The 27,237-nt window shown below is 36.0% G+C and overlaps 1 protein-coding gene across 10 annotated transcripts in view; it reads right to left on the reverse strand.

Moving 5' to 3' along the window:
* Tmem135 (transmembrane protein 135) overlaps positions 1 to 27,237 on the reverse strand; it is a 271,986-nt gene that overhangs the window by 242,881 nt on the left and 1,868 nt on the right. For 8 of the 10 annotated variants that reach the window (XM_058577358.1, XM_046439336.2, XM_046439335.2 and 5 more), the window contains exon 1: positions 13,662 to 13,994. In XM_058577358.1, the coding sequence (XP_058433341.1) occupies positions 13,662 to 13,802 (141 nt within the window). In that variant the 5' untranslated portion in view covers positions 13,803 to 13,994. Of the gene's footprint in view, positions 1 to 5,141; positions 9,537 to 13,661; positions 13,995 to 23,795; positions 23,902 to 27,237 lie in introns of those variants that run through there. The other 2 variants (XM_046439331.2, XM_058577356.1) reach the window with 2 other exon arrangements.

Raw genomic sequence — 27,237 nt, forward strand, 5'->3', positions numbered from 1 at the left:
TATAAGCATGTACCACCATGCCCAGTAGGTGGTAGAAACTTTGAGAATTCAAGACTAGTTGAAGGTCTTAGAACATTAGGGGCATGCCCTTGAAGGAAATACTAGGAATCAAGCCTCTTCCTATCTCCCTTTTTTTTATTTCCTGGCTATCACAAAATGAGCAGCTTCTTGTGCCGCATGTTCCTACCATGATGTATAATCTTACCAAAGGTCCAAAAGCAACAGGGTCAACCTTCCAGGGTCAAACCCCCAGAATTGTAAGTCAAAACAAATCTTTCCTCTTTGTAAGCTGATTGTCTCAGAAATTTTGTTATAATAAAGCAAAGCTAATCTACACCAAAAAGTTGTGCCAAGAATTGGAGTTGTTGCTGTAACTATACCTGAAATGATGTGGAGAAGTCTTTCAAATACATTTACAAGAGGAATTTGTAAAAGTTTGGAGGAGTGAGCCAGAGAAATCCTAGAATGCTATAAGTGAAGTTTAACAGATAATTCTGATGACAGCTCAAAAGTCAGAGTGCTGATAGAAAAATGGACAATAAAAAAAAAATGTGGATGGTTTCAGAAAGAAATAAGAACTCAATTAGGAATTGGACTAAGGATATCCCTGTTACACCAGAGCCAATAAAATAAAATAGGGCTGGGGCTGTAGCTCAGTGGTAGAGCACCCACCTCGCATGTGTGAGGCACTGGGTTCAATCCTCAGCACCACATAAAAATAAATTTTAAAAAAATGTCCATCTACAACTTTAAAAAAAATTAAATTAAATTAAATGGTTGCATTATGCCCATACCCTGAAACTTTAAAAGAGAGGCTGAATTTAAAGGTGATCAACTATTTTTTATCTAGAAGAGCAAATTTTAAGGCCACAGACTTTGGGTACCAGTATGGATACTGCTGGATGCTTTTAGTCAGATTTATAATAAGAATCAGGAACAAAAAGCAGAGTGGAAAGATTTGAAAATTTCACAGCTTAGTGAGAAAAGGAGTATATTTTAGGGTGCTACCAAGAAAGTACAGAAAGAGATTAGAACCATCAAAAGGAAACCAAGTACCTCACACAGGGGAAAATGGAAAAAATGCCTTGGGGGCATCTCAAGAATCACAAGATCCTACCCAGGGCAGAATCAAAGATGTAAATGTGCAAATGTTCTAACAACTTTAGTAGAGGTCCCTGATATACATTGCTATCCTGGGACTGACTTGGGACTCCTCCATGAGTAGCTGTCAAGGGAGGCAGAGGATGCTGCAGCTGTGGTTCAAGAACCAGTGGGTATAGGTACAGTCTGAGCTCATGGAAGACGCTGGTGGTAGATGATGATATCATTCACATGAGGCTGGTTTTATAGGCACAAAGAATGTAAGAGTTATGAGGTCATGGAGACTTCTAATGAGATTTCAAAGGAAGGAGCAAGACAGCATGCCTGTACATAGCACCTGACAGGATGATGCATAGAGCTGTGAAAATGAAGCCAAAGCTGCAGTGGAGACCAAGGAATAAAGAGATACCATGAATGTAGAATGCCTGCCATGAGTCACTGTAAGCAGCATACAAAGTCAGCCAAGTGGGCCGTAGCCAGCAAGGGCATAGGGGTGAGATTGCTCAAGCCCTTGGGAGTGCATATCCCATCACAGTGTGCCCCAGATGCCAGACATGGAGAAAGGATTTAATGTTTGCCTATTGAGCTTTTGTCCTGCTTTAGTCTGTTCCCTACTTTCTATGCCCCTATTCCTCCCTTTCAGAATGGGAATGCTTACAATCATATCTTAGAAAAATGCAACATTTTTGACATTTATAAGGGCTCACAGCTAAATTTGCCTTGAGTCTCAGAGGAAATTTTGGACATGGACTTTTGAGCAATGCTAAAAATGTTAAGTCTTTGAGAACTCTTAAAGATGAACTGAATACATTTTGCATGGCGAGATGGTTATGAGCCTTTGGACGCCAGGAACAGAATAAGAGTTTGGATCTTAAATGTCCTCTAAAGGCCCATGTGTTAAAGGTTTGGTTCCCAACCGTTGGTGCCATTGGGAGGAAGAAGAAGCTTTAAGAGGTAGTGCCTAGTGGCAGAACATTAGGTCATTTGGGGCATGCCTTCAAAGGGAGTATTAAGGCCCTAGTCTCTCACTTCCTCTCTATTTGCTGGCTACCGTGAGGTGAACAGTTTTCTCCACCACACACTCTCCACCGCTCTTTGTCAAATACCCAAAAACAAAAGAGCAAAGAAACCATAAACTGAGACCTGAAAAACTGGAAGCCAAACTAAATCCTTTCTTCTTCTAAGCTGGTTATCCCAGGTATTTTGTTACAGTAATACAAAGTTAACACAGAAAACTGGAAAGTTAGCTCATTGGGGTATGCTCTTGAAGGGAATATTGGGACCCCAGCCCTCCTCTTCCTTTCTCTTTTCCTTCCCAGACAAAATGAAGTGAACAGTTTGCTGCACCATGTACTCCACACCATAATGTCCTGCTCACCACAGGCCCAAAACAAAGGGCTTACCAGCCATGGACTGAAACCTCCAAATCTGTGAGCCAAAATAAACCTTTCTTCTTTTTTAATTTGGATTATCTCAGGTATTTTGTTAGAGTAAAACAAAGCTAACACAATGTTTTTAAGTATTTAATTACCAAACAATTTATATTTCATTTAAAAAACCTTACATAGCACTATTTGCCAGGCACTGTCCTAAACACCATACATGTCAACTCACTTAATCTTCATAATATTCTATGAGATGAGGGCTGGGCATGTGGCTGAATGGTAAAGCACATGCCTGACATGCATGCGGACTTGGGTCCAATCCCCAGCACTGCAAGTAGAAAAAAAAATTCTATGAGCATGATTATTATCTCCATTTTAGAGAAAGAAAATGAGAGCAAAGAGATTAAGTTGCCCAACATTACTACAAAACTAATAAACAGCAGAGCAGGGATTGAAGTCAAGCAAGTGGCTCTTATAAACTAAAACTTCATGTTGATCTTGTTTTTTCCTAAACAAGGAAAAATAGCCTTTTCCATAGTGCATAATTTCCATAAATTAATGTAATTTCTTAGCACCTACAAAAATTCAGGTTGCCTCCACTGAAAGAAAAACATAAAAATATAGGGAAAATACAACAAAGATTATATAATAACTAATTATTCAGAAATGTATATATCTATCTCAATGAAGTAAACTGGAATACATTAAATAAGGCACATGATGACTCCTGGGCTAAAAATTTTATTCCCAATCTATAAGAACTAAAGATGAAAGAAGGAAACACAATGTTCACAGCCCTGAGTCAGCAAATAAAAAGAACAGATCCCGACAGAATAAAAACAATAAGCTGTGTATCTGTTAACTTTGCTCTTTCCTTCCTTCTCTAAGATCTTTGTACTTTTAAATAAGTGAGATTAACAAAATATTTAGCAGCGTAACTAACACATAATAGGCACTTATAAAATTCCTTCACTCTGCAATAATTACTCCCTGCTGCAAATCCAATTCCTTTTTGTGTTGCGCTCCTTTATATATTAAGTGTCTAAAAGATTTCTGTCTTTGGTAATCAAAATGTCTGAAAAAAATAAACGGCAATTAGAAGAACTATAAAGGGCTAGGGCTGTAGTTCAGTGGCAGAGCACTTGCCTAGCATGTGGAAGACACTGGGTTTGATCCTTGGCACCACATACAAATAAACAAATAAAATAAAGGCATTCTGTCCATCTACAACTATAAAAAAAATTTTAAAAGAACTATAAAAAACTCAATTATGCAGTTATGTTTCCTCTCCATTTCTCTTATAAAAGAATTAATATAAATTAAAAGTGCTCATTATAACTCTTGTGGTTTGGATACGACTAGTGCTCTAAAAACTCATTGTGAGACAATGTAGGAATGTTCAAAGGTGAAATGATTAGATCATGAGAGCTGTGATCTAATCAATGGATTAACCCATTTCATGGATTAAAAATTTGAAAGGATTTTTATACTAAGTGGTAACCGTAGGCAGGCAGGGTATGGCTGAAGGAAGTAGGTCACTGGGGGCATGCCTTTGGGGTTTATATTTTGTCCCTGGTGACTAGATATCTCCCTCTCCCTCCCCTCCGGCCTCTCACTCTTTCCCTCCCTCCCCCCTTCTCTCTCCCTCCCTCCCCTCCTCTCTCTCTCCTTCCAGAGCAGTTTTCCTCTGCCATGCTCTTCTACCATGATGTTTTGCCTCATCTTGGCCAAGACCATGGGCTGAATCTCTGAAACCATGAGCCCAAATAAACTCTTCCTCCTCCAAGTTTTTCTCATCAGTTATTTAAGTCACATTGAGGCAGAGCTAAAAAATAACTTAATTGTTTTATGGTCAAGAAAAACATATAATGTTTTATTCAGAATAGTTCAATTGTCTTCATGAGAATCAAAACTAAGCCACATTTTTATAATACCAACAGATTCAAAATAAAAACAACTTTAATAAAGAAAACTAAAAAAAAGATATTTATCTATAGTCAGAAGATATCTGTATTTTTTTAAATAATATTTTTTCCAGCATTGAGTATTGAATCCAGGGACACTCAACCTCTGAGCTATACCATCTGCCCTTTTTTATTTTAAGACAGGGTCCCACTCAAGTTACCCAGTCTGGCCTCAAACTTGCAATTCTCCTGCTTCAGCCTCCCAAGGAACTAGAATTACAGGTATATACCTGCTAAAAATAAGATCTTGATTTTTAAAATATTAGCATAACAAAGGTAGAATTACTTTGTTTCCACAAATAACTATATACTGAAAGTGACAACTTGATTAATTAAAAAACTTAATTTTATGCATCAACTTGACTAGAACAAGGCCTGCCCAGACATTTGATAAAACATTATTCTGAGTGTGTCTATGAGGGTATTTCTGGTGAAGATTAATATTTGAATTGATAGACTGAGGACAGGAGATTGCCCCTCCTTAATGTTGATGGGTCAATCCACTTAAAATCGGAGGGGGGGGGGGGGAGCCCGAGGGAACTCCTCTGGACTGATTTCTTGAGTTGATTGGTCTTTTCTTCTTTAGAATTACTAAAACATCATTTGTTGGGCCTAGAGCCTCTGGCTTTCAGAGGAGCAATTACACCACTGGGTCTCCTGAGGCTTTCAAACTTGTACTAGAACTACTCACCCTCATGTGTCTCCAGCTTGCCAAGTGCAGATGTAGGCACTTCATAGCCTTCCTAATTATGAGATCATTCCTTATTTTATATAGATAATAGTCATCCTTCTGTATTCATAGGGGATTGGATCCTGAACCATTCACTGATATCAAAATCCACCACGCTTCCTATAAAATGGCATAATATTTGCATATAATCTATGTACATTCTCCTATATACTTTTAATAATCTCTAGATTAATAGACAATTATTCAATCATCTCTAGATTACATTCCCTACAGTATAAATACTATGTAAATAGCTATTATACTGTATTTTTAAGGGATTAGTACCAAGGAAAACAGGCTACATGTTCATCACTGACTATTTTTTTCCAATACAGCTATGTGTCACTTAATGATGGGAGTATGTTCTGAGAACTGTAACATTACATGATTCCCATCATTGCACAAACATCAGAGTATACATACAAAGTATACCTACACAAACCTAAATTGTACAGCCTACTACACACTTATGCTATATGAAATATACTTTCAGAATATAGATCTTTGTTGACCAAAATATCTTATGCAGCATATGGTTGTATTTTCAATCCACAGTTCATTGAATCCACAGATACAGAACCTGCAGATACAGAGTGTCAACGGTACACACACACACCTGTTACTCTTCACTCAAGAACCCTAATATACTATACCTAAACTGCCCCTACATTTTTATGTTTCAAAGTATAAACTACAAAAGTCGAATTTATTATCTAAAAGAAAATGACAGGAAACCAAGTATCATGGACTAGTATTTATATATCATTTTACAGTTTTCAAGGCTTTTACATAGCTCTATCTAATGATTCCCACAGCAAATACGACGTAGGTAAGACAAGACTAGCATCTATTTATAAAGAAAGGAACCACACTATATATCCCAGAGCAAAATAAAAACTTGGATCTAGGAATTAAAACCCAACGTACTACACCATGCTGCCTCATCAGATACAAGCAACCAGCTTATTAAAAAAAAAAAAAAAAAAACTAGGGCAGCTTGTTAATACTTTATGGAAAAGGACACAAGCAAATCTTCAAAAGTTTTCATTCACAATTAACCATAAAGCCTCCCTATAATGAAAATCATACCACCAAGCTTTAATAATAATCATTAAGCTTACACCTTACCTATAATATCCTTACTCTCCCTACACTTACAAATTTATATAAACGTTAAGGTTTAAAGTGAAACCTGAAAATGTACATAAGATACAATTTGAGACTAAATATCATTAAGAATAAGATTCAGAATGAGCTCTGCATACATTAAACCCAAGAATCAAGGCTGATCAGGACAAACTTCCTTCATCACTGTTAAAAGATATATAATGTTTTAAGGAAGCCTCCAAAGTAGATTAATTACAATTCAAATCCCAAAGAGCTATCTGGAATCAAGAAACTAGAATAAACTGATAAATGTCATGAATCAAAAGACTTACTGGTAATAAATTAAAAGCAAAGAAAAGCTGGCATTCTTATAAAAGGAATCTGCTCAAATCTGATGATACCTGATCTAGCACTTATTCCCTGATACTTTTTTCTTCCCTCACACAAAATTCTTTAAGGTCCATTTCACTGAATATTTGTCAATGGTCCTATAAGAAAAGTTAGTTCAAGACTGAATTCCTTCATTTCAATTACTGAGTCTCTTAAGGTAAAATTATGAGGAAAGGAATTTATAAGATTTATAATATCAATTAATAATACTAACTTGATTTACTAATTAATTGGGCTTATAAAGAAATACTATATTCCTGTTTCATAAATCTAAGATGAAACAGATTCATTTCATATTGTATGAAGGAAAAAAATAACCACGAATCTTAATCTGAACACTCTTTTGGAGTATATCAATGAGGAGCAAGCAAGTCAAGATTAGTAATGAATCAAAAGGCAATTTAAAAGTTTGAACTAGGGTTAACTGGAATTCAAACAAATCTTTAATACAGTATTGTATTTTGATAATTAGGCTAACCTAGAATATAAGACCCTTAATCATCAAAGCATCAACCTCTCATAAGTATGACCTTGTATTCAGTATAGTCCTTGGGGATATAAACATATTTCACACTCACTGTACTGTACAAATTATGCAAGTAATAATACAGTCACTTTAATTAACTCCCCTTCCCTAAATATCACCTAGCTCAACACTGAAAAATACTAAGGATGTGAAGTTCTTTTAAACTTTTTTAAATCAAACAAAAGTTTTAATGAAAATCTACTGATTCAGAAACATGCATAGTATTGGCACATAATTATTTAGAAATTATCTTCTAATGTGTTTTAGAACCTAACTTCAAATATATATTAATTTTTAGTTCCAACCTATGATAACTAAAGGGGCAAATAATGGTAAACCAGAATTGGCCATCTATTCTCAAAGCTAGTAGACAAAAGGGTGAATTGTCTTTACTACAGGTTGGGAAGGGAAGAGAGGGGGCAGGTGGAATGTGATGGACATCATTATCCAAAGAACATATATGAAGACATGAATTGATATGAACATACTTTATATACAAACAGAGATATGAAAAATTGTGCTCTATATGTGTAATAAGAATTGTAATGCATTCTGCTGTCATGTATTTAAAAAATAAAATCAATTTTAAAAAAGTATTTACTGCAATAGTAAACTCTCAGCTCTCAACTAGAAGTGATGTACTGGAACTCGTACTTTGTACTCAACAGGGAACAGCCAAAGAATAACAAGAAGTCACATATAAAAAGTTCAACAAAGTCAAAAGGGCACATTAATGAATCAAATTCATCTTTTAATTTCTCATTTTAAAGAAAAAAGATCAAATGACTTTCTTCCATCTCTTATGGAATAATGACAAACCAAGTAAAAATCATTTGTTTATTGAAGACAGAGATAAAATGAGCCCTGATTTACACCCCTTAAACAAGGCCTCAAGCAAAATTAAAAGGGGATTAGGCACAGATTTACAATTTCATTGACCAATCAAAGGTCAGATAATCCAGACAGTTATTCTCAGAAGTTGGCATTGTTTAATGACTCTAGGGTTTCTTTTTTTTTTTTTTTAAGCAAAAAAAAAAAAAAGCAAATGCCTATTAACCAAAAATTTTAAAAGTCTGTGTTAGCTTTGTATTGCTGTGATAAAATACTTGAGAAAGACAACTTAGAGAAGGAAAGATTTAGTTTGGCTTATAGTTTTAGAAAGTCTAGTCCAAGGTCAACAGGTTACATTGCTTTGGGCTTAAGGTAAGAAAAAAGCATCATGGCTGGGAAGGTATGGTGGAGCAAAGCTGCTCATCTTCTGGTCACTGGGAAGTAAAGAGGGAGAATGGGAGTGGTGAGGGTGGGGGACAAGTTATAGTCCCCAAAAACATGCTCCCAAGGACTGCCTCATTTCAACTAGGTCCCACCTACTACAGTTTCTAGCACCTCCGAATCATCTATTCAAATTATCACTATATTAATGGATTAATCCACTGATGACGTTAAAGCCCTCACGACTCAGTCATTTCCTAATAGCCCCACTTCTGAACATAACTGCACTGGGAACGAAATCTTCAATACATGAGCATTTGGGGGACATTCCAGATCCAAATCAAAACAGTCTCATTGCTGCTCTTGTTTCTCTCTAGAAAACCTGTTAACCACTGCCTTAAAAAACTCAGTCCATATCATATGTGATTTCCTCAGTGGTTTTCAAATTTTCACAACTAACTAGGAATTCTAACTCTTGCTTAAATGTTTATTCAAGGCCTAGAGGTAATGAACTGATCCTTTATAATCTAACAGATTTGTTAAATTGTAACAATAGATTTGCAAGAGTATATGGCTCACAGGGAGTAGATATTGAACAAATATTTTCATACTCTCAAGAAGAACATACACACCCAAAGGTGAATGAAAATGCAAATGTTTAAATCGTTCTTTCCCAAAAATGCAAAAGAATCTCTGTACTTTGGATTCAGCTAAGAGTAAATACTATTACCCTAATCTGGAAGTCCTAAAGAAAGCCACCTGGGAAAAAAAATAATTAAGAAAGATCAAAAACTACCTGGGAAATTAGTGAACAAGTTTTCCTTCTGAATAGGAAAGGCACCTAAGTGCCTTGAACAGCATAGAATTCACATGGGCAATTTTGCATTCTAAATTCCCCACAAAAAACAAGGGCACTACAGTTTAACAACTATTTAAAGTGTATGTATATGGTGAGGGGTACCACTTTCTTTGAACACGTGGCAATAACTAACATCCAAGAAATAAAATACACTTCCTAAATACATTTTTGGTATACTATGTTACAAAATATGTAGGAATCTTTTTTTAAAAAACTACAAGAGTGAATTGATGAATGAGGATTAATATTTTTTACAAACTGTAAAAACACAAAATGTTCATTATTAAAAAGAACAGTACATCTACATTTTGAATTGTTTTAAGCAGACGGTAAATACCAAGAACAGTTGTAGATAAAAAAATGAAAATATAAGCATAAGAACAGATGCATAGAATAAGAGAGTAAATATGATAGGAATGAGAAGAATCCATGTAGTATAATACATTATATTTCAAATAATAAGCCGATAAGAGCCATTTTATAGGCTCCAGAAAAATCTTGCCCCAAACTAGCTTCCCTTCAGGACTTCTCTGTATCTATCAATGATAGCAAATGCACCAATCAGACCAACTTGAAATCCTAGAAATATTAAATATACTCATGTTGCCCCAGTGTCCTCAGTCTATATGTACTGTTCTTTCTTCCATGAAGTGCCTCTAGAACTGTTTTATCATTTGCTCTGGCCGACCTGCCCAGTGTCTCCTCACTTCTGCATTAGTCATGTGTTCCTTCATTCATACCTGTGCCCACTCAGACACTTATCATGTACTCACTGAAGTATTATGCTGGTTCTTAACAAAAGCTAATTGTTCTAACAGGAGATGGAGACACAGATAATGACTAATGCAATATTTCAAAAATAACACCATTTTATTAAGGCCCTAATACGTGTCAGCTATTCCTACACACTACTATCCCATTTAAGTCCCTATAAAAGTCTCAAAACATTAGTACAATTATCTTCTTCAAAGCAAGGAAATTAAGATACAAAGACATGAAGTAATTTTCCTAAATTCACTTTGATAATAAATTGCAAGGTGAGAGTCTACAGGAACTCTGACTCTTTCTACTACTTTGGTAATTACTGCATTAATTCCTCAATATCTTTCGAATCCACCTACCCAAATTCATCATCTCAAAGTACATTTGTACTTGTAATCCCTTGGCTCAAAAAATCTCTCAATATCTCCTTTTCTCTGACCTTCAGTCTGACTTTCAGTAAAAAAACAAGAACTGAATCCTGTCTCTTTTTTCCTTACTAGCTCTAAATCTTGTAAATCACTTAACTTCTCTAACTTTGTTTTCTTATCTATGAAATGAGGATAATAGATAATAAGAATGGGGTTGTACAAGGATTAAATAAAATATATGAAGAACTAACCACTTAAGTGTTCAATAAATAGAAGTCATCAATCATAACTTCTGCACCCAAAGTTGTTTTAGACAATGGACATATTGCTGCTCTTACAAAAAATCCATTTAGATTTCTGCCTCAATTTGTGTTTTTACCTCTGTTCCATTAAGAATAAGCATTCCAAAAAGTTATGGTAGTACACGCCTGTAATCCCATCTACTCAGAAGGCTGAGATAGAGGATCACAGGTTCCAGGTCAGCATCAGCAACTTAGTAAGGCCCTCAACAACTTAGTGAGACCCTGTCTCAAATTTTTTAAAAATTTTTAAAAAGAGCCTGGAGACTTAGCTCAGTGGTAAAGTACCCATGAGTCCAATTCCTGGAACCAAAAAATAAAAATGTAACTGAGTGGTAGAGTGTTCCTGGGTTCAGTCTCTAATAATTACAAAAAAAAAAAAAAAAAATTTAAAGGCACTCTGAATATTTACTATATGAATCAATGTCTGTCCACATTTAACTTAAAGGCCCAAGTTAAACTCCTCTTCCTCCAAGAAGGCTTCCTGAGCTAACCAGTGAAATTCACTCCTACATGACTATTCAGGATGTATTATAAATTAGAAAATATGCAGTACATCACCAGTGTTATTTCATTTCATTCTTACAAGAAATATAAAAGTAACAAGCACAAAATCAAACAGATGGTAACTGAAATTCAAATCCAGATATCCTTGATCCCTTTTAAAAGCCCAGTTTCTCCCCAACATATCACCTTGCATCTTGGCACATAGGGATACACATTTAATCAACAACTAACCCACACTTACAAAGGGCATACTATTGCTATATATTCTAAGTAGCTCTACCCACACAATACATATATAACTGAAACAAGTCTGTTATGAAATAATGCTTAACTTTAGTACCAGCAATGCACTCTAAAATTTTCTAATCTCTTCTATTTCATTTAAAGTAAAATGCTAGTAAGTACCCACTAATTTTACTTTACAACCACTGATAAGTAAAAACCCAAAGTTAAAACTACACTGTTTGAAATACACTGTAAAAGCTACAAAGCCACATGAGATGGAAAATTTATCCTCTGGAAATACTTAATCCAGTTGGAGATAATAGTAAAACACAACTCTTTTCCCAATTCCTACCCACCCACCATACCTTGCTAGAAAGGGAGGCTATATTCCAGTTTCTCTCCCGAACTTTCCTATTACAGAATATAATCAATAAATTGTCTAGGCTAAAAAATATTTTTAAAAATTGCTTGTTGAATGAATGAATGAACAAACAAAGGAAAGTAAGTGCTGGATTTACAGGGGGAGAAATTCCATAGCATAAACTCTTTCCACCTAGTTCACAATCTTCTGAGATCAGAAAAAGTCTTTTGTGTGTGGTGTGGGGATGGAACTCAGGGTCTTGCACATGCTAGGCAAATGCTCTATCATTAAGCTATATCCCTAGCCCAAGAATAATCATTTTGTACAGTTGTACATATCAAGAACTCAATGTTTACAGATGTTCCACTAAAAAAAAAAAAAAAAAAAAAATCTGGGGCTATGGGTATAGCTTAGCAGTAGAACACCTGTCTAGCATGAGCAAGGCCCTGGGTTCAATCCCCAACACCAAAAGAAAAAAAAAATTGGAACCATAAACTGGCCACAATTCATATGGAAAGGCAGATAAGCATGAATCTTTGCCAAAGAAAATCAAGAAAGAAATTTTCCACTCCTAATAAGTTTATTATTGGCCCATACTTACTATTCAAAGTGATCCCTCCAGTTATCAACATTAGCTGGGAGCTCCTTAGAAATGCAGATTTCCTGGTCTCACCCAGATCTACTGACTAAGAGCCCCCATTTTAACATGATCCTTAGGGGATTCCTAATACATTAAAATTTGAGAAACACCAATCTACACCATAAAAATGAAACTGACTCCTTCAACTTCAGAGAAAGTCACCATCTTATCTTGTATTATCTCTGTAATACTAATCAGACTTTTCAAGTTATAATAAAAACAGAGCCATGACACACTTTCAGGCACATTAGGGTATTCTGACTTCAGTGAGAAGTAAGAAATACTTGATCATCCATTTAATATTGAATAAAACTTTTAGGAAACTTACAAAAAAAAATTTCTGCCTTCTTAGGACACAGACTCTACAGGCAAGAAAATGAGACAATAAACTTCAGTGGACACAGTAATAAATCTTTAATACCAGGATGAAGTTATTGAAGAAAAGATGCTGGTAACATTTAAGAACAAAACATCTTTAACAATTCTCAGTGTTATGTACACATATTTCCAAATATTCTCTATTAATTGCCCTACGTATAAAATTGTATAATAAAATGACCTAGATGACAAAAATCAAATCTCCTAAGCATCTTCACTGATTCAAACGCTAGACTTTTTAAATCATCACACAAAATCTCAAACAAGGAGTCTTTTTTGTGAACTTGCAAAAACACTTGCAAAACCCTCAAGTCACAATCCTGTCATCACAAACTGAGACAAGATCTGTGGCTACAGGGTCTTAAGGTGAAATATGCCCTCTTTCATTTAAAATATATATATATATATATATATATATATATATATATATATATATATATATATATATATATGAGGAAAGATTGCAGGCATTCTCATTGCCTCGCTGACCTACAAACACCTCTCCATCACAAGGCTAGAGAGAGGGAAAATAACGCAGGTCCCTGGATTCAGGATTTTAAATGTCCTACACTTAATCCTAAAAGTTGGGTGCCCATCTTCTTCCCAGCAACAGGCATTTCGGTGACAGCTCAACCTCTAATTCCCCTCCCCCTTCTCCCGCGTAGAAGTTGGGACATCCCCCCGTAGGACCTCCCCGCAGCCTTTCACCCACCCAAAGCTGTCAGACCTTTCCAAAAGAGAGACCAACAGCAGGCGAGTCCCCCAGCGCCCCTCAGGGACGCCGACTGAAACCCCGGCCCATCCTCCACACTAAACTCCATCTGGGGGAGAGGCTGGCGGGTCTCACCAAGTACAGGGGGGCATAGATCTTCAGGGACTCCTCCAGGGCGCCCCAAGTGACCTGCAGGAAGGAGACCCGGCAGGAAGGGTGCCAAGTGTGGCCGATCTCGTAGCAGTTATGAGGGATGGACTTGCTGAGGGCCGCCATGACGAGGAGAAGCGCGGAGGGGCCGGGAGGGGGACAGCTGGGGCTCGGGACCGAGCGGCACGGGCGCCCAACCGCCGCCCTCTCGCGGGGCGGGCAGCTAGAGGTGCAGAATGGAGGGTAAAGGTGACGCGAGCTGGGTTACTCTGGGCCAAAGTCCTCGGATGTTGGGCGATCGGCGTATAGCAGCTCGAGGGGGCGGGGCACGCACAGGGAAGGCGGGGAGAGGCGAAGCGTGCGCGCTCCCTGCGGCGGGCCTCCGCCAGGCCTCTGCCGGGGCGCGCTCTCGCCGCCGTGGCGTGCGCTGTCCCCGGAGCCCGGCGCTGGCCCGGGCCTTCCTCCAAGAGCGCGCGCTTCCTATGCTGGGAGCGCTGTTGATAGACGCCCCAGGCCTCCCTACCCCCTCGCTGGAGTGTAGCCGCGCTGGCGGGAGCACCATAGTAGGTTAATTGATTAAATCGTACTCGGTCTCTGTCCTCTCAGAGCCCGGCCAAGTTACGCTGAGGGTAGTGGAACAAAGGGATTTCATGACTTTGTTGGGAGTTGGTAGAGAGATTTGCCAGAGGAACACCTGGGATAAACATCCTCTGCAAAACTGCCAGTTCCCTCCAGACAGTGCCAGGTAATAATTGCTAAGACTGCCTGCTGGACTTTCTAAATTCACAGGTGCATGGGAAGGCTTGAAAAATCTGTTTGCAATGTTCCTACACCTACCTGTGGGGAAAGGGCAGTAGGTCATCCTCTGCAAATCCTAAGCCACCAAGCAATCCTATCTACAGCATCTTTGATGGGTGCTTATCAATCAATAGTAGAGATGTGTTACAACTCATCTGGATAGACAGCCTGAAAAACAACGGATTGACATGACAAGGGACCTGTGTGGCCTAAGAGTCACATCAGTTTCCTCATCTGTAATAATTTCCAGTTTCTTTAGAATTCTAAATTCTACCGTTTCTTAAGCAGGAACTTACTACCTTTAGAGCAGTCCCTTCTAATCTAATCTTCATTCATTCTACAAATATTTCCTAAGCCTTTACTATTTCTAAACACTATTCCAAATCCTGGAGAGACAGATGTAAACAAGATGAAACGTTTATTCTAGAGGAAGAAGTAAGACAATATGCAAGAAAACTAAACCAGATAAGATAAAATAAGTTGTTTGAAGGAAATAAAAGAGGAGAAATCAGATGAAAAGCCCCAAGTAATGGCAAAAAGATAAAAGTGTCTCTCTCAGGTAAACATAGGTGGTGCTGGGCTGAGATGGTGACTCCACAGCCATCAAGAGTCCCAAACTCTTTCCAACAAGTTGCTCTGCCAACTGTAACTTGTGATTTCCACCCTGACTTATAAAATGACCACATCACCTGGCATGACATCTAAATGCTAGCCAGAAACATCAGAGAAAGGGGAAAAGACAAACTTCTTTTTAAGAAAATTCTCAGTATATCCAAACATCCCATGGCCAAAGTTTAGTAACATAACCACCTTCATTGGAAGAGATGCTAGGAAATTTAGTAGTTTTTATTGATGAAACAAATGCACAACTAACATTTTGGGGTTTGTTACTGAGCAAAATGGAGATATTCTGGCAACTAGCAGAGGCTGCCATAGTTCTATGGCTCCAATTACCCAAACATCTAAGCACATCATTCTTCTCACCAATAAGCATACTTTCCCTTCCCATGAGAGGCAGCCTTAAGAACCATGCAGTTATCACCTCCTCTTCAAAGTCCATGGTCTTCCTCAGGACCAGATGCAACAATACACCCAATATACAATGGCAGAATATGAACAAGATAATTCATTTATTTTAAAGATTTCCAATTCAAAAATTGAGAATTACAGGAATAGCAATGAAATTTTATGTTACTTAACTTTGATAATCAGTTCAATAATGCATTTCTGAAAACCTGATGGTCCATAAGAAAATAATAAATAATATCCTACATTTAAATTAGAAGAAATAAAATGCATTACACATAATCTCCAAGACTCATGACAGGCATTTAAAGTAAAATATCAAATACAAGCAATGTTGGGATGTTCAGTACTATAAAAATAGCATTTTAGGTATAGGGGTAGGGTCTCAATAGCAAAGAGCTTGCCTGAAGCCCTGGGTTCAATTCTCAGGACTGAAAATATGAATATAGCAAATATACACCAATAATTAAGGAAATTTTAAAATTATAATTAAAAGCAGGAGTTTTCTTTTAATAAAGTGTTAAATGGAGACTGGAAACTTAATCTGAAAAGACCAGAATTATTGTTATCAATGATGCCAAGGATGGCAGTGCTGATAAATTGAGTAGCAAAGAGTCAATTTCAGGAAAACTCTAAGGATCCTTCTCAGAGCAGGAAAATAGAGCAGTTTTCAGTACACCAGGAGTTTACATCTGTGAATTTATTTTTATGATATATAATATAATATATAATATCAGGCTATTTTTCAAAAGAAAGACATCTCATCATGCCACCATTAAGTTTAAGGGTAACATTCAACATTAATCTACATAGCCCACTTATTCTTTAATACTGGCTATGACAGTGGATTCATTAGATACTGCCTTGGACCTTCATTGTTTCTTTTTTAAATTAAGAAAAAAAGTCTTAGAGTTCCTCAACAAGGTGAATAAAGGGGTTTCTCCAAAGATGTACAGTGAGAGAAAGAAACAAATCTGTCAATGTGCGGTGGATTTGAAGTTTGAAGAGATGCTAAGCAAAAATTTGTTGCTCTTGTAATATTCTGGCTTTGAAGATATCATTGAAAAAGAATGAAGAGTTCTTAAGATCATAGGCAGAAGACTTCATAACACTGTATTTGTTCAGATCTACATGCAACCATTGTAGAAATCTGTACCAGTTACAAGCACAGTAAGAAACTATTACTCATACTTCAGTATAACACTTAATCCCACTAACATTCAACATACTCCCTTTGTTGAAAATAGACAAACTTTACAAAATAGCTACATATGAGACTCTTTTTGTTACAATATAACTTTAGGGTTTTTTCACACCTCATCTCATTTAAAACATTCTATTCAGTTTTTAAGATGTAAATATAAATGTTTATCACATAAACATAGAAAGCTGGTGTACTGAAAGATATGCCCTTCCAATCCAAACAGGCAGTACCTCTGCTGATACAATTCTCTTTAAAACTTAGGGACTTCTTATATATCAAACTATAATACACATCATTAGAAAGCAGCCACACCCATAAATCTCTGAGACATATATTTTCTATTTTTGGTTTAGAGCCAAGAATCTTATGAAAATGCCTTTGATATACTCAGAAAGCCTCTTGTGTGACTAAAGGTTCTAGGAAGAACAGTTTTAATTTTTTCAAGTCTTAACAAAGGGTCTTAGAGTATATCCTGGATTTAAATTTGTCCTTAAAGTAATGCATTAATTTCAGAATCTTTTACAATGTAGATGCTGGGAATAAAAATCAGTTATTTTTTAACCCAAAGATCCTAAATTCTTGATATTTTATCCAAATTATGCTTTAAAAGTGAATGGTTTCTTTTGTATCTCATTTCTCTCTATTTAATCATACATAGTATTAAAAAATCAGTTGGCATTTTCAATATTGTACCTGGAAATTTCCTTAACCAAATGTGCCAGTTTCTTAGATATGTTTTCTTTTCCACATTTCAGCAGGCAACAATGTTAGCAAACTTTTTTCTACTACATAACAAAGATCCCTTTTTCTCTAGCCTCTGATAATAATTTCTTCACTTCAAGCCTTCAAGGGTTGCACAAAATCATCTCAAATAATCTTATAAAATATTCAAGTATACTTCATAGAATTTTCAGTGTCTTTATTTGATGTTCTTGATTATTATTTTAGAGGAAAAAATTTAAAATCAAAATAGGTAAGAGGAGATATATAAAAAGAGTGCCTCAGAAGCCAGCTACATCTGTCTAAAAAGTCAGACTTTTTCAATAACCTGTCTAAAGAAGAAAAGTGTGCTGAAGGAATTATAATCAAGAAAAAAAGAAGAAAGAAGGAGGAGGAGGAGGAAGAACCACTGGGACAATTCAGGCAAGACTTGGGAGTGAGAACTATCACCCAAGGACCTCCATATTCTAGACTTACTGACTATCACCATTATGTAACAGAGTTTTGGGCTTTCTTGGAAGGATGTCCTTAAAACTTTTTTTTTTAAGTACTGGGGATTGAACCCAGGGGGAATTAACCACATTCTCAACTCTTCTTTGTATTTTTATTTAGAGACAGGGTCTCACTGAGTTGCTTAGGGTCTCACTAAATTACTGAGGCTGGCTTTAAACTTGCGATCTTCCTGCCTCAGCCTCCCTCATCTGGGATTACAGGCATGTGACACCACGCCCAGCTAAACATTTGACGAATGTAATACTCTAAGATCAGGTGCATTAAACAGACTTTCCTTATGGTTTGACTTCCCAGGCTGGTCTGTCTGAAGTGGGAAAGGGGAACTAGATCATGGTACCAGATACCCAAGTTTATGAGAATTGTGGGGTTTTTTCCTCCTTGTCACTCACTGAATTGACATTGTGATTTAGGCATTCATTATATATTTGTTTTTTGTGTCACTTAGTCTGTGAGAGATAGTCTCCCTTGATGTACTGCCAAAACCAGCCCTGACAGATTGTAGGATATGAATAGAATATTAGCCAAGAAAGGTTAGGCTGTGCTGAGATACTAAATGCACCCTAAATCTCAGAGAGCTTAAGATAAGAAAGGATTGGTGTTTTTATTTACATTAAGTCCAAAGAAGTTTGGTCAGCTCTTCTAGGCAACTTTCCTCTAAATAGTGATTCCAGTATAAGGCCTCCATCTTTATTGACCTTTAATGGATCACTCTTTTTTTTTCCTTGCTTGATCTTTTTGTGTGCATGCATAATTTTTTAGTTGTTGTACACAGTAGCATACACAAAATGTAAGTGTACAGACTGATTTTTTTCATTTCCTTTCATTTCCTAAAACTACTATTCAAATAGAAACAGAGACTTTTCTTCAGCCCTGAAGTTTCTCTTTTGCACATCCCCATATTATACAACCATTATTCTGTCTTCTAACCCATTGCTTCATTTTGCCTGATTTTATAATTTATATTAATGGAAGCATAAACTGAATTTTGTGTGTATCTAGCTTCCTTCACACAAAATTAATGTATGTTACTGTATGCCGTCAGTCATTTGTTTTTATTGCTGTGTAAAACTCTATTGTATGAATCCAGCACAATTTTTACGTTTTAGGACATTTGAGTTGTTTCAGGTTTGGGGCTATTATGAATAAACCAGCAATGATCTTTAGTCTTTTGTAGGTGAAAAAATAGAAAATGTATCTATCTTGTTTGTCTTGTGCATACATCTAAGAATGAAGTTTTTAGTTCATGGCACAACCATATGTTTAACTTTAATAGATATTGATAATTGTTTTTACTTTTAAAGGCCAGTGTTGAAGTGGTATGTACATTACTTCTGCTTGATATCTCATTCCAGAACCTAGTCACTTAACCTCAATCTATCTTCAAAGAAAACCAGGAAATGTAGTCTTTCTCTGAACCCTTAAATGGAAGATGAAATGAGATTTAGCACTGTCTCAGCCACAAACATCAATTCCCACCATCAGCCTACCTGTAACACAACCAACTAATCTTCTCAACTGATTCTTTTTCACCCTTTTGGACTGTGTTATCTTCCTGTTTAAAGTGACTAAATATGCAACTTGATAGCCTGTTACGAATGAACTAATATAAGCTGATCATCATCACATAACTTTGTATTTTTAATAAACTTTCCTCTTATCATAAGTTCACTGAAGACAAGATATACATCTGATTCATCCTCATTACCTTCTGTACCACATACCACAGTTCTTGTACATAGAACACATTTAATATTTAAAAAATAAATAAATGAAAGCCTTTATAGAGAAAAAATATAAAACATTATACTCTTTAAAAAGCAGGACTCAAGAATACTTACAACTTAAATTTTCTTATTTATTTGCTATTTTTTTTGTTTGTTTTACTTTCTGAAATATCTCAGGTCTTCTCATGAAGAATCTATGCGCTATTTCTCATCATTTTATTTTCCCTCAGCACCTAGCACACAAGTGTGGAACTACTATATTTTGAGGGAACAAATTAATGCCTCCAGTATAGAATTTTTGATTTATCACTCCAGTCTGTAGTTTCTAGCAATGATCTTTTATTTTTGTTCGGGGGGTCCATATTATGGCAATATTATCCTAACCTCAAGTTTCTGTCCTCTCAAACTGTCCAGGAACAGAAACTATCCATAAACCCTAGAGTTCCACAATATCTGCAAGTTCTTATAGTTCTATGATATATAACTGATGTAATTTACTTGGGCCTGGACCCTTGAATTCATGGAAAATAGATAAATTCTGATTATCTTCTCATCCACTTTGGGTTTCAATTATCCTTAATGTTATTATTTCTAATAAATGATAATTATTTTTGTAGATAATACAAAATATGTTCTGCCTGTTCCCCTTTTAAATTGCATTGTTTGAATCCACTCACAATTGTAGCTATAATGTGCTACTTGTTGACCATATTGTAATTCTTAAACATTTCTGGGACTTAGCTATGTCCTCTCTGTTCTTATTGCTACACCTCTGTGACCTTCTTTGATCAGATGCCTCATTTTTCTAACATTTCACATTTACTTTGGGAAACCATGAATGACATGTATGTAGAACAGGCATGTTTATATTCTTTGTGAGGGTTCTACTGCTTTCATTCAACATTTTTTAGAACTCTGGTAATTAAAAAAAGCTGCTTTGAAGGTAAAAGATACTTTGAAGGCAGAGAGCATCTCTTGCATTTTTTTTTATGTGTGTGTGTGGCAGATGGTTCTCATACTATATTGTCAATATAACACTTTAAAATAAATGCTATTGTTTGTCTCTACAATTTACACTATCCATTTGCAAAATGGATATATATTTTTGCTTAAAATATTTTAGAGAACTGATATAAATGCAAATCATTAACTTCTTCAAAACTACAGTTTCCTCCAAAATCAATGCAATGTTTTTAGTGCCTAGCCCAGTATCTACTATATAGGTATACTCAAGTATTTGCAAAAAAAATTTGAAAATGTATCTTTGTAATTAACCCTCTATAGTTATATTTTCATTTGAAGATTCAAATAATGAATGCTTTATATTTTTTCTAAAATTTTCAATATGTTTTCATAACATCTTAAATACATGTCTAAACATGCTCGTAAGTCATATGACTGCATATTACAAATTCTAAGATGATGCAGATACTTTTATCAAGGATATTTTCAATTTCATGGTATAAATCAGTGTTGCATTATGGTTAGAATCAAGTACAAAGGTAGAAGTATTTCTCATTGAGATAATCTTGTAAAGATAAAATTATCTGAAGAATTTATTTGATAATCTGATGTTAACAGAATAAGACCTAACTGAACAAGACTTCCTTGCATATTAAATCTCTTAAGATTAGTATGTAATCTTTTGGAGAAACTATCTTCCACATGGTCTGGAGGACAAAGCCATCTGTCTTATGTACTCAAAATAATGGAAATTTTCTCTCTTTCTTAAAAAAAAAAAAAAAAACTCGACCAAATTCTGTGTCTATTCTCATGTGTGCAGAGTTCCTTCTTTGAAATACTGCATATTATATTCTTTGAGTCTACCCGTAAGTTAGCAATATTATTAGAATTATGTTGGCAGGATCTATCAATATTTTAAAGGTACATATCCTATGATCCAGTAATCCTAATTCTAGGTCATTGTTCTACAGAAATGAAGACAAAAAAAAATTTACCAAGCATTGTTTTGTTTCCAAGCATTTTTATAAGAGAAAAAAATGTAAAAATCTAAATGTCCATAGTAAATGGACATATATAAATTATGATACATTCATGTTATGGAATATAGATATTAGAAATAGTAAGGTATGCCAGTATTGAAGGTGTTCATGATGTTATATTGAAAGGGGAAAAGAGCACAAGCTCTTTTATACAGAGCAAATTTTTGCTTAAATAATAAAAGGTATTGCATGTATACGTAATTGTGTACTTGTTTACATAATCATTGAAAAAGCTATGTGGGAATACACAATAAAGGGATGAAGCAGAGCCCCTTCACCTTTCACCTTTCACTTTATATACTACTATGCTACATAATTTTTTCCAGCTAGGATATATTATACTGGCATTCTAACATTTCCTTCTATACTATTTTTTTTTCTCACTAGAATTTATTTTTAGTTCCTAAGTGCTAATTGTTATGTATCTAAATATCCAAAAATATTAATTTACTCTCACTTCATTTAAACTAAAGATAAATTTGGTTATCTGTAGAATTATAGATTCAAAGTAAATTTTCCCTCAGCATTTTAAAAGTATTTATTGTTTTCTTGCATAGAATTTGCTAATTAGATATCGAATGTTTCTCATTTTTCTTCTTTTGTAGGTTATCTGTCTTTCTACTTGTCTGGTTTTTAGGATTTTCTCTTTATCTCTAATATTCTAACGTCTTACTCTATGTTTCAAGGTATATTTCTTTCTTTTTTTATTTGCTAGTATTAAGTGAACTTTTAAAATTTGAAGCATAATATCTAATCTCAGTTTTGAAAAGTCGAAAATTGCATCTCATCTGTTCTTGGGTAATTTTCCAGAAATTCTGTTAGACCAGAGTTTTTTTAACCTATGAGACTATGAATAGAATTTAAGAGAATCTATGAACTTGGACAATCACAATTTTATTTTCACTAACATTACAGTTACATTTTAGTTTTCACTAACCCTCTAACTGATATATTTTCCACAATCCGGATATAGACAACAAACCACAGTAGTATTGGCAGTGCCTGTGACATTTTCACCAATAGAAACTATAAATATTTTCATATTATATTATAATTATGGCAGATCTCAAAAATAATGTAAAGCAGCAGTCAGCTCTTATTTGTCTGCTATTGCATCACAATATTTTAACATTTTGATAACTGTATTTCAATATAATTGATTTTATAATATTATGTATTTTATTTTATACATTTAAGTGTAGTATATACTGAGAAGGGATCTATAGTCGTCCCTCTATTGCCAATGAGATCTGTGACCCAAAAGCATTTTTTAGATGCCTGCATTAAATTAATGATAAAGTCTCTATAATCTCCTTTCTGCTTATCTTTTCATTCAAATTTATCTTCCTGTCTACCTCTTTTGCTAGAGAGACCAAGGCCCCACCTAAGGGCTACTCAAGACCAAGAGCAACAGCCACAGGTCATTGATCTGGTTTCTCATTTAATCAGTTTCTGATCCAAGGGGAGTTCCTTTCCTGAACATTTTTAATATCTTTTTGTCAGTGTTACAATTTTGATGAAGTGATTGTATGGATGAAGTCTGCCAACTTAAAGCTGGGATGCAAGTATTAATTTCGAATTTAGAAAAATAAGAAAAAAATCAGTGCAATATTTTTCTCTTCTATTAGTCTTCTCTTCCTCCCCCCTCATTCTTTCCTTTTTTCTTGCAACAGTATACCCTTAAAAGACTATTTTATAAGCAAGGAAACTAAGGATATATAGACTAAACATTTATTTAAAGCCATGTAGCTAGTTAATAACAGGGCTGGAACTAGAATGCAGGTCTTCTGGTTTCTCTACAAGGCCTGTCCTTTTTAAATTCTTTTAAGATGTATTTCTTTCCTTTGTAGAAGCTAATAGGACAAAGATTATAAGCACAGTCAGGAAAAATAATTGTGTTATTTTGTTATTGTATATGTGCTTCTTTTCGCCTGAAATACCATTCAATCTGTTGGTCAACAAGTATTTTAAAATACCTGAGCGTTCCAAGTGCTGAGCTGGATGTCAGGAATAGGGAACTGAGCAAGACCCATTTTCTATCTACGCAAGACTTGAAGTTGATCTGGTAGGAAGACAAACATCAGATAAATACTTAATTCCTCTCCCCTTCTTTTCATGACCTTCTATTCACCTTTGAAGGTCCACTTCGAATGCAGCTTCTCTTAGAAGCCTTGTGGGTAGCGTTACCTGCTCTTCTGTGTGCTTCCACCATACTTCTGCTATCATCTGAGAAGAGTCTTTTTTTTTGAGAGAGAGAGAGAGAGAGAGAGAGAGAGAGAGAGAGAGAGAGAGAAGAGAATTTTTTAATATTTATTTTTCAGTTTTTCGGCGGACACAACATCTTTATTTTTAAGTGGTGCTGAGGATGGAACCCAGCGCCCCACGCATGCCAGACAAGCCTGTTACGGCTTGAGCCACATCCCCAGCCCCCTGAGAAGTCTTTTTATTATAATATTTTAGTGAACATTTTCCTGCCTCCTCTCTCATCTCCATCTATCCTGGCCAGGTGACAAAAGACATGTAGGAGAGGCAGGACTGAGACTAGAGAAACTAGAGCTTTCATCTTGCTAGCAACTGCAGGACTCAGCATAGTTCCTGGCACATAGAAGTCAATAAATACTTGAACAAATAGAACTGGAGGCAAGAAAAGAAAACAGAAATTTATCTTTGCCTCCTTTCTGTCTACTATATATCCAATTGTATTTTAAGAATTGAAATGTCATTCCCCATTGGTAATTTTTAAGTTTATGATAGGCAAAAATCTATTTTTATTGTTTGAGCTAATGGCCAATTTAAATGGAAATAAACGTGAGCACGTGCCAGCTGTGGTTAATTGTAAAATTCTAAAGTCTATTCAGAAATGTATTGAGAAAAATCCAACTTTTGTTTCAATTTATCAGAATTGACAGTCTCCACAACCTACACCCTCTAAAATATACACCTCCAAGTTCATTTAAATCTGCATGACCTATGACTACAGAAATTGAATCCCTAAAGAATCACAATTTCACAATTTGGCTAACAATTCTTTAACCTTTTAAAAGTCTTTTTGAATTATTGTTAACAAGCCAGGTATCTATAGTTCAACAAAAAGAAATCAAAATTAGTTCCATATTTATGTGGTAGGGAAAAGGTTATGCCCTCTAGGAAGAAGTCCACAATTTTCTTTCTGTCCTTATCTTAGAGGTTAGACTTACCCTTAAGAAAAACAGAGAGTGCTAGGGTAGATAGTCATACAGCGCTTCTAACTAGAACCCTGGCTGAAAATGGGCCTGAGATTTTTGAAGTTTGGGCTGAGGACTGTGGCTCAAAGTTGTAATTTTAGTAGTTTTTGCATGAGATGGAAATTTTATTCATCTTGAAGCAGATTTATAATTGGTTTAGGGAAATTATCTAAGTGGGCCAAGTTAGTTACGCATGTTTGACAGCTACATCTCCAAAGAGGTAAACTTCTCTGCATAATAACATTAAAAATTATATTTATTTTGGTCATAGATACATCCTACAGCTAATTTGCCTTTGGAGAAATGTTTCCAGTGTGGATGTAGACTACCCCAGCCTGTACAGTATTATTTATTTTAGAGGAAATGCTTGTGGCTCCTGTTGAAATGCCTTCTTACAGGAGATTGGAGGTGAAGACTTTAGGACTATAAGGGAAACTACGGTTCTGATTTTGAGTTCATGCTGGATGAAGTGCTGGACGAGGCCTCCTTGTGCAAAAAAGATGGCCTACTATTATCTCACATGTAGTAATACTCAAATGCAGACTTTGGAGAACGTGCCCCATTGGAAATGTTGTTTTAATGTGGAAGTCCCTCAGAAGCCGCAGAGACAGGGCAGACCCCACGAATGAGGGAAGACTGGAGTTACCCCAGAGGAAGTGGGCAGGAAATGAGAATAGGAGAGGCAGGACTGAGACTAGAGAAACTAGAGGGAGAAATGTGGCTTCTCCTGGGGATACTGGAGAGTTGGACCTTTTAGTAGAGTGAACTAACTCACTGGAGGTCACCCCCAAAGGGAGAAGAAAGCAAACCCTGCCAGGAAACCTATTCTTGGGAACTAGGCAGAGAGGCATCCTTCAAGATCTTATGATAGCCTGTGACTTGGCCTGGGGACTGAAGCATTCAGAATTGGAAGTCATTTTTAAATTTGTCAGTTTTATAACTCCCTTTCTTATATCCTTACATGTTCTGTAAAATTTTGCTAAATATTATAGCCTGGACCTCATTATGCTGTGGGAAATTAAAGGAAGGGTCTGTATATACCCTTGAGAACATTTAGTAAAAAGAAGAAAAGCCCTTCCTTTTCCCCTGAGACCATGACAGGTTGATAAAATCAACCCTGGGTTCGAAGGAGGTGAGGTAGTTGAGCTCTGATGAGCAATCTAGAACCATGGGGGTGGCTACAGCAGTATGGATTTGTGGAACATGTGAATGACCAGGAGGAGGAAAGACCTACTTTATACAGAGAAGCCTCATAAAAGACATGACTTCCTGTTCTCAGATGAGATGAAGTTTAAATGATAGTAATTTGGGCATTCAATATAAACCTGTCCTCATCTTTAATCATGGTCTGGTGGGGTGCAGGTAGATTGGCAGCATGTATCTAGAATACACTATAAAATGTAGTCTTTCTACTTTAATAACCTGTTTCTATGCCCTGAGGAATATAAAAGGAGGACTAAGTAGGTTCCCAACCCGATTTGTGGAAACCATATTGATCACACTTTATTTTTTAATTTTATTTTTATTGATTTTTTTCAACAAATGACAGCAGAATGTATTACAATTCCTATTACACATATAGAGCACAACTTTTCATTTCTCTGGTTGTATACAAAGTATATTCATGCCAATTCGTGCCTTCATACATATACTTTGGATAATGATGTCCATCACATTCCACCATTATTGCTCATATTGATCACTTTATAATCCCATCACACCATATCCCAAGCAATATGGGAGAAACCAAAGCACTTCTGTTGAAGCTATGATGTAAGCTATGATGATATATTCAGTTTTTCTAATTAAATGAAAAATGTCTTGTCTCTTCATATTAGATTAGTGGAGAATCTGGTGACACTCTCTTGAGATCCCTTTCTCTTCTAAGTTTCTTAAGTATCCTGAGAACACTAAAGGGGGAACACTATTCAATTTGGAGGTCCATTTGACTTTTACTTCAAGCTCAGTTCTGGTAGCATCCACTGCTATTCCTTGATGCAGTGTAGTGTTGCTGTTGGAAGTTGCCCTCCCACTGCCAGCCTGGCCCTGTAGCTGCTGCAGAGTGCTCACTGCACTGGCTAATAGTTACTTTGATGGAGGGTGGCTTCACGAGAGACCATTCTCTTAATGCCATAATCAACTGAAAATGCCCTTCTGGATCTTAGCATCTGTAGCATTTAGCACTCAGTGCTTTCTGTCACATACAACCATTCTCCCTCAAGCTCTGCCTTCAGTTCTGGGATGCTGCACTCAGACCAGTCAGATGTTGGAACTTTACAAACCTCAAAACTAGAGGCCAGCCCACTCTGCATTTCATCCATAAAATACAAAAGTGCTATTTTCATTCCT

The sequence above is a fragment of the Marmota monax genome, unplaced genomic scaffold, assembly GCF_021218885.2.
Source record: "Marmota monax isolate L192 unplaced genomic scaffold, Marmota_monax_Labrador192_F-V1.1 WCK01_AAM20220418_F8-fsc00096, whole genome shotgun sequence".
In the NCBI taxonomy this organism is placed as follows: Eukaryota; Metazoa; Chordata; class Mammalia; order Rodentia; family Sciuridae; genus Marmota; species Marmota monax.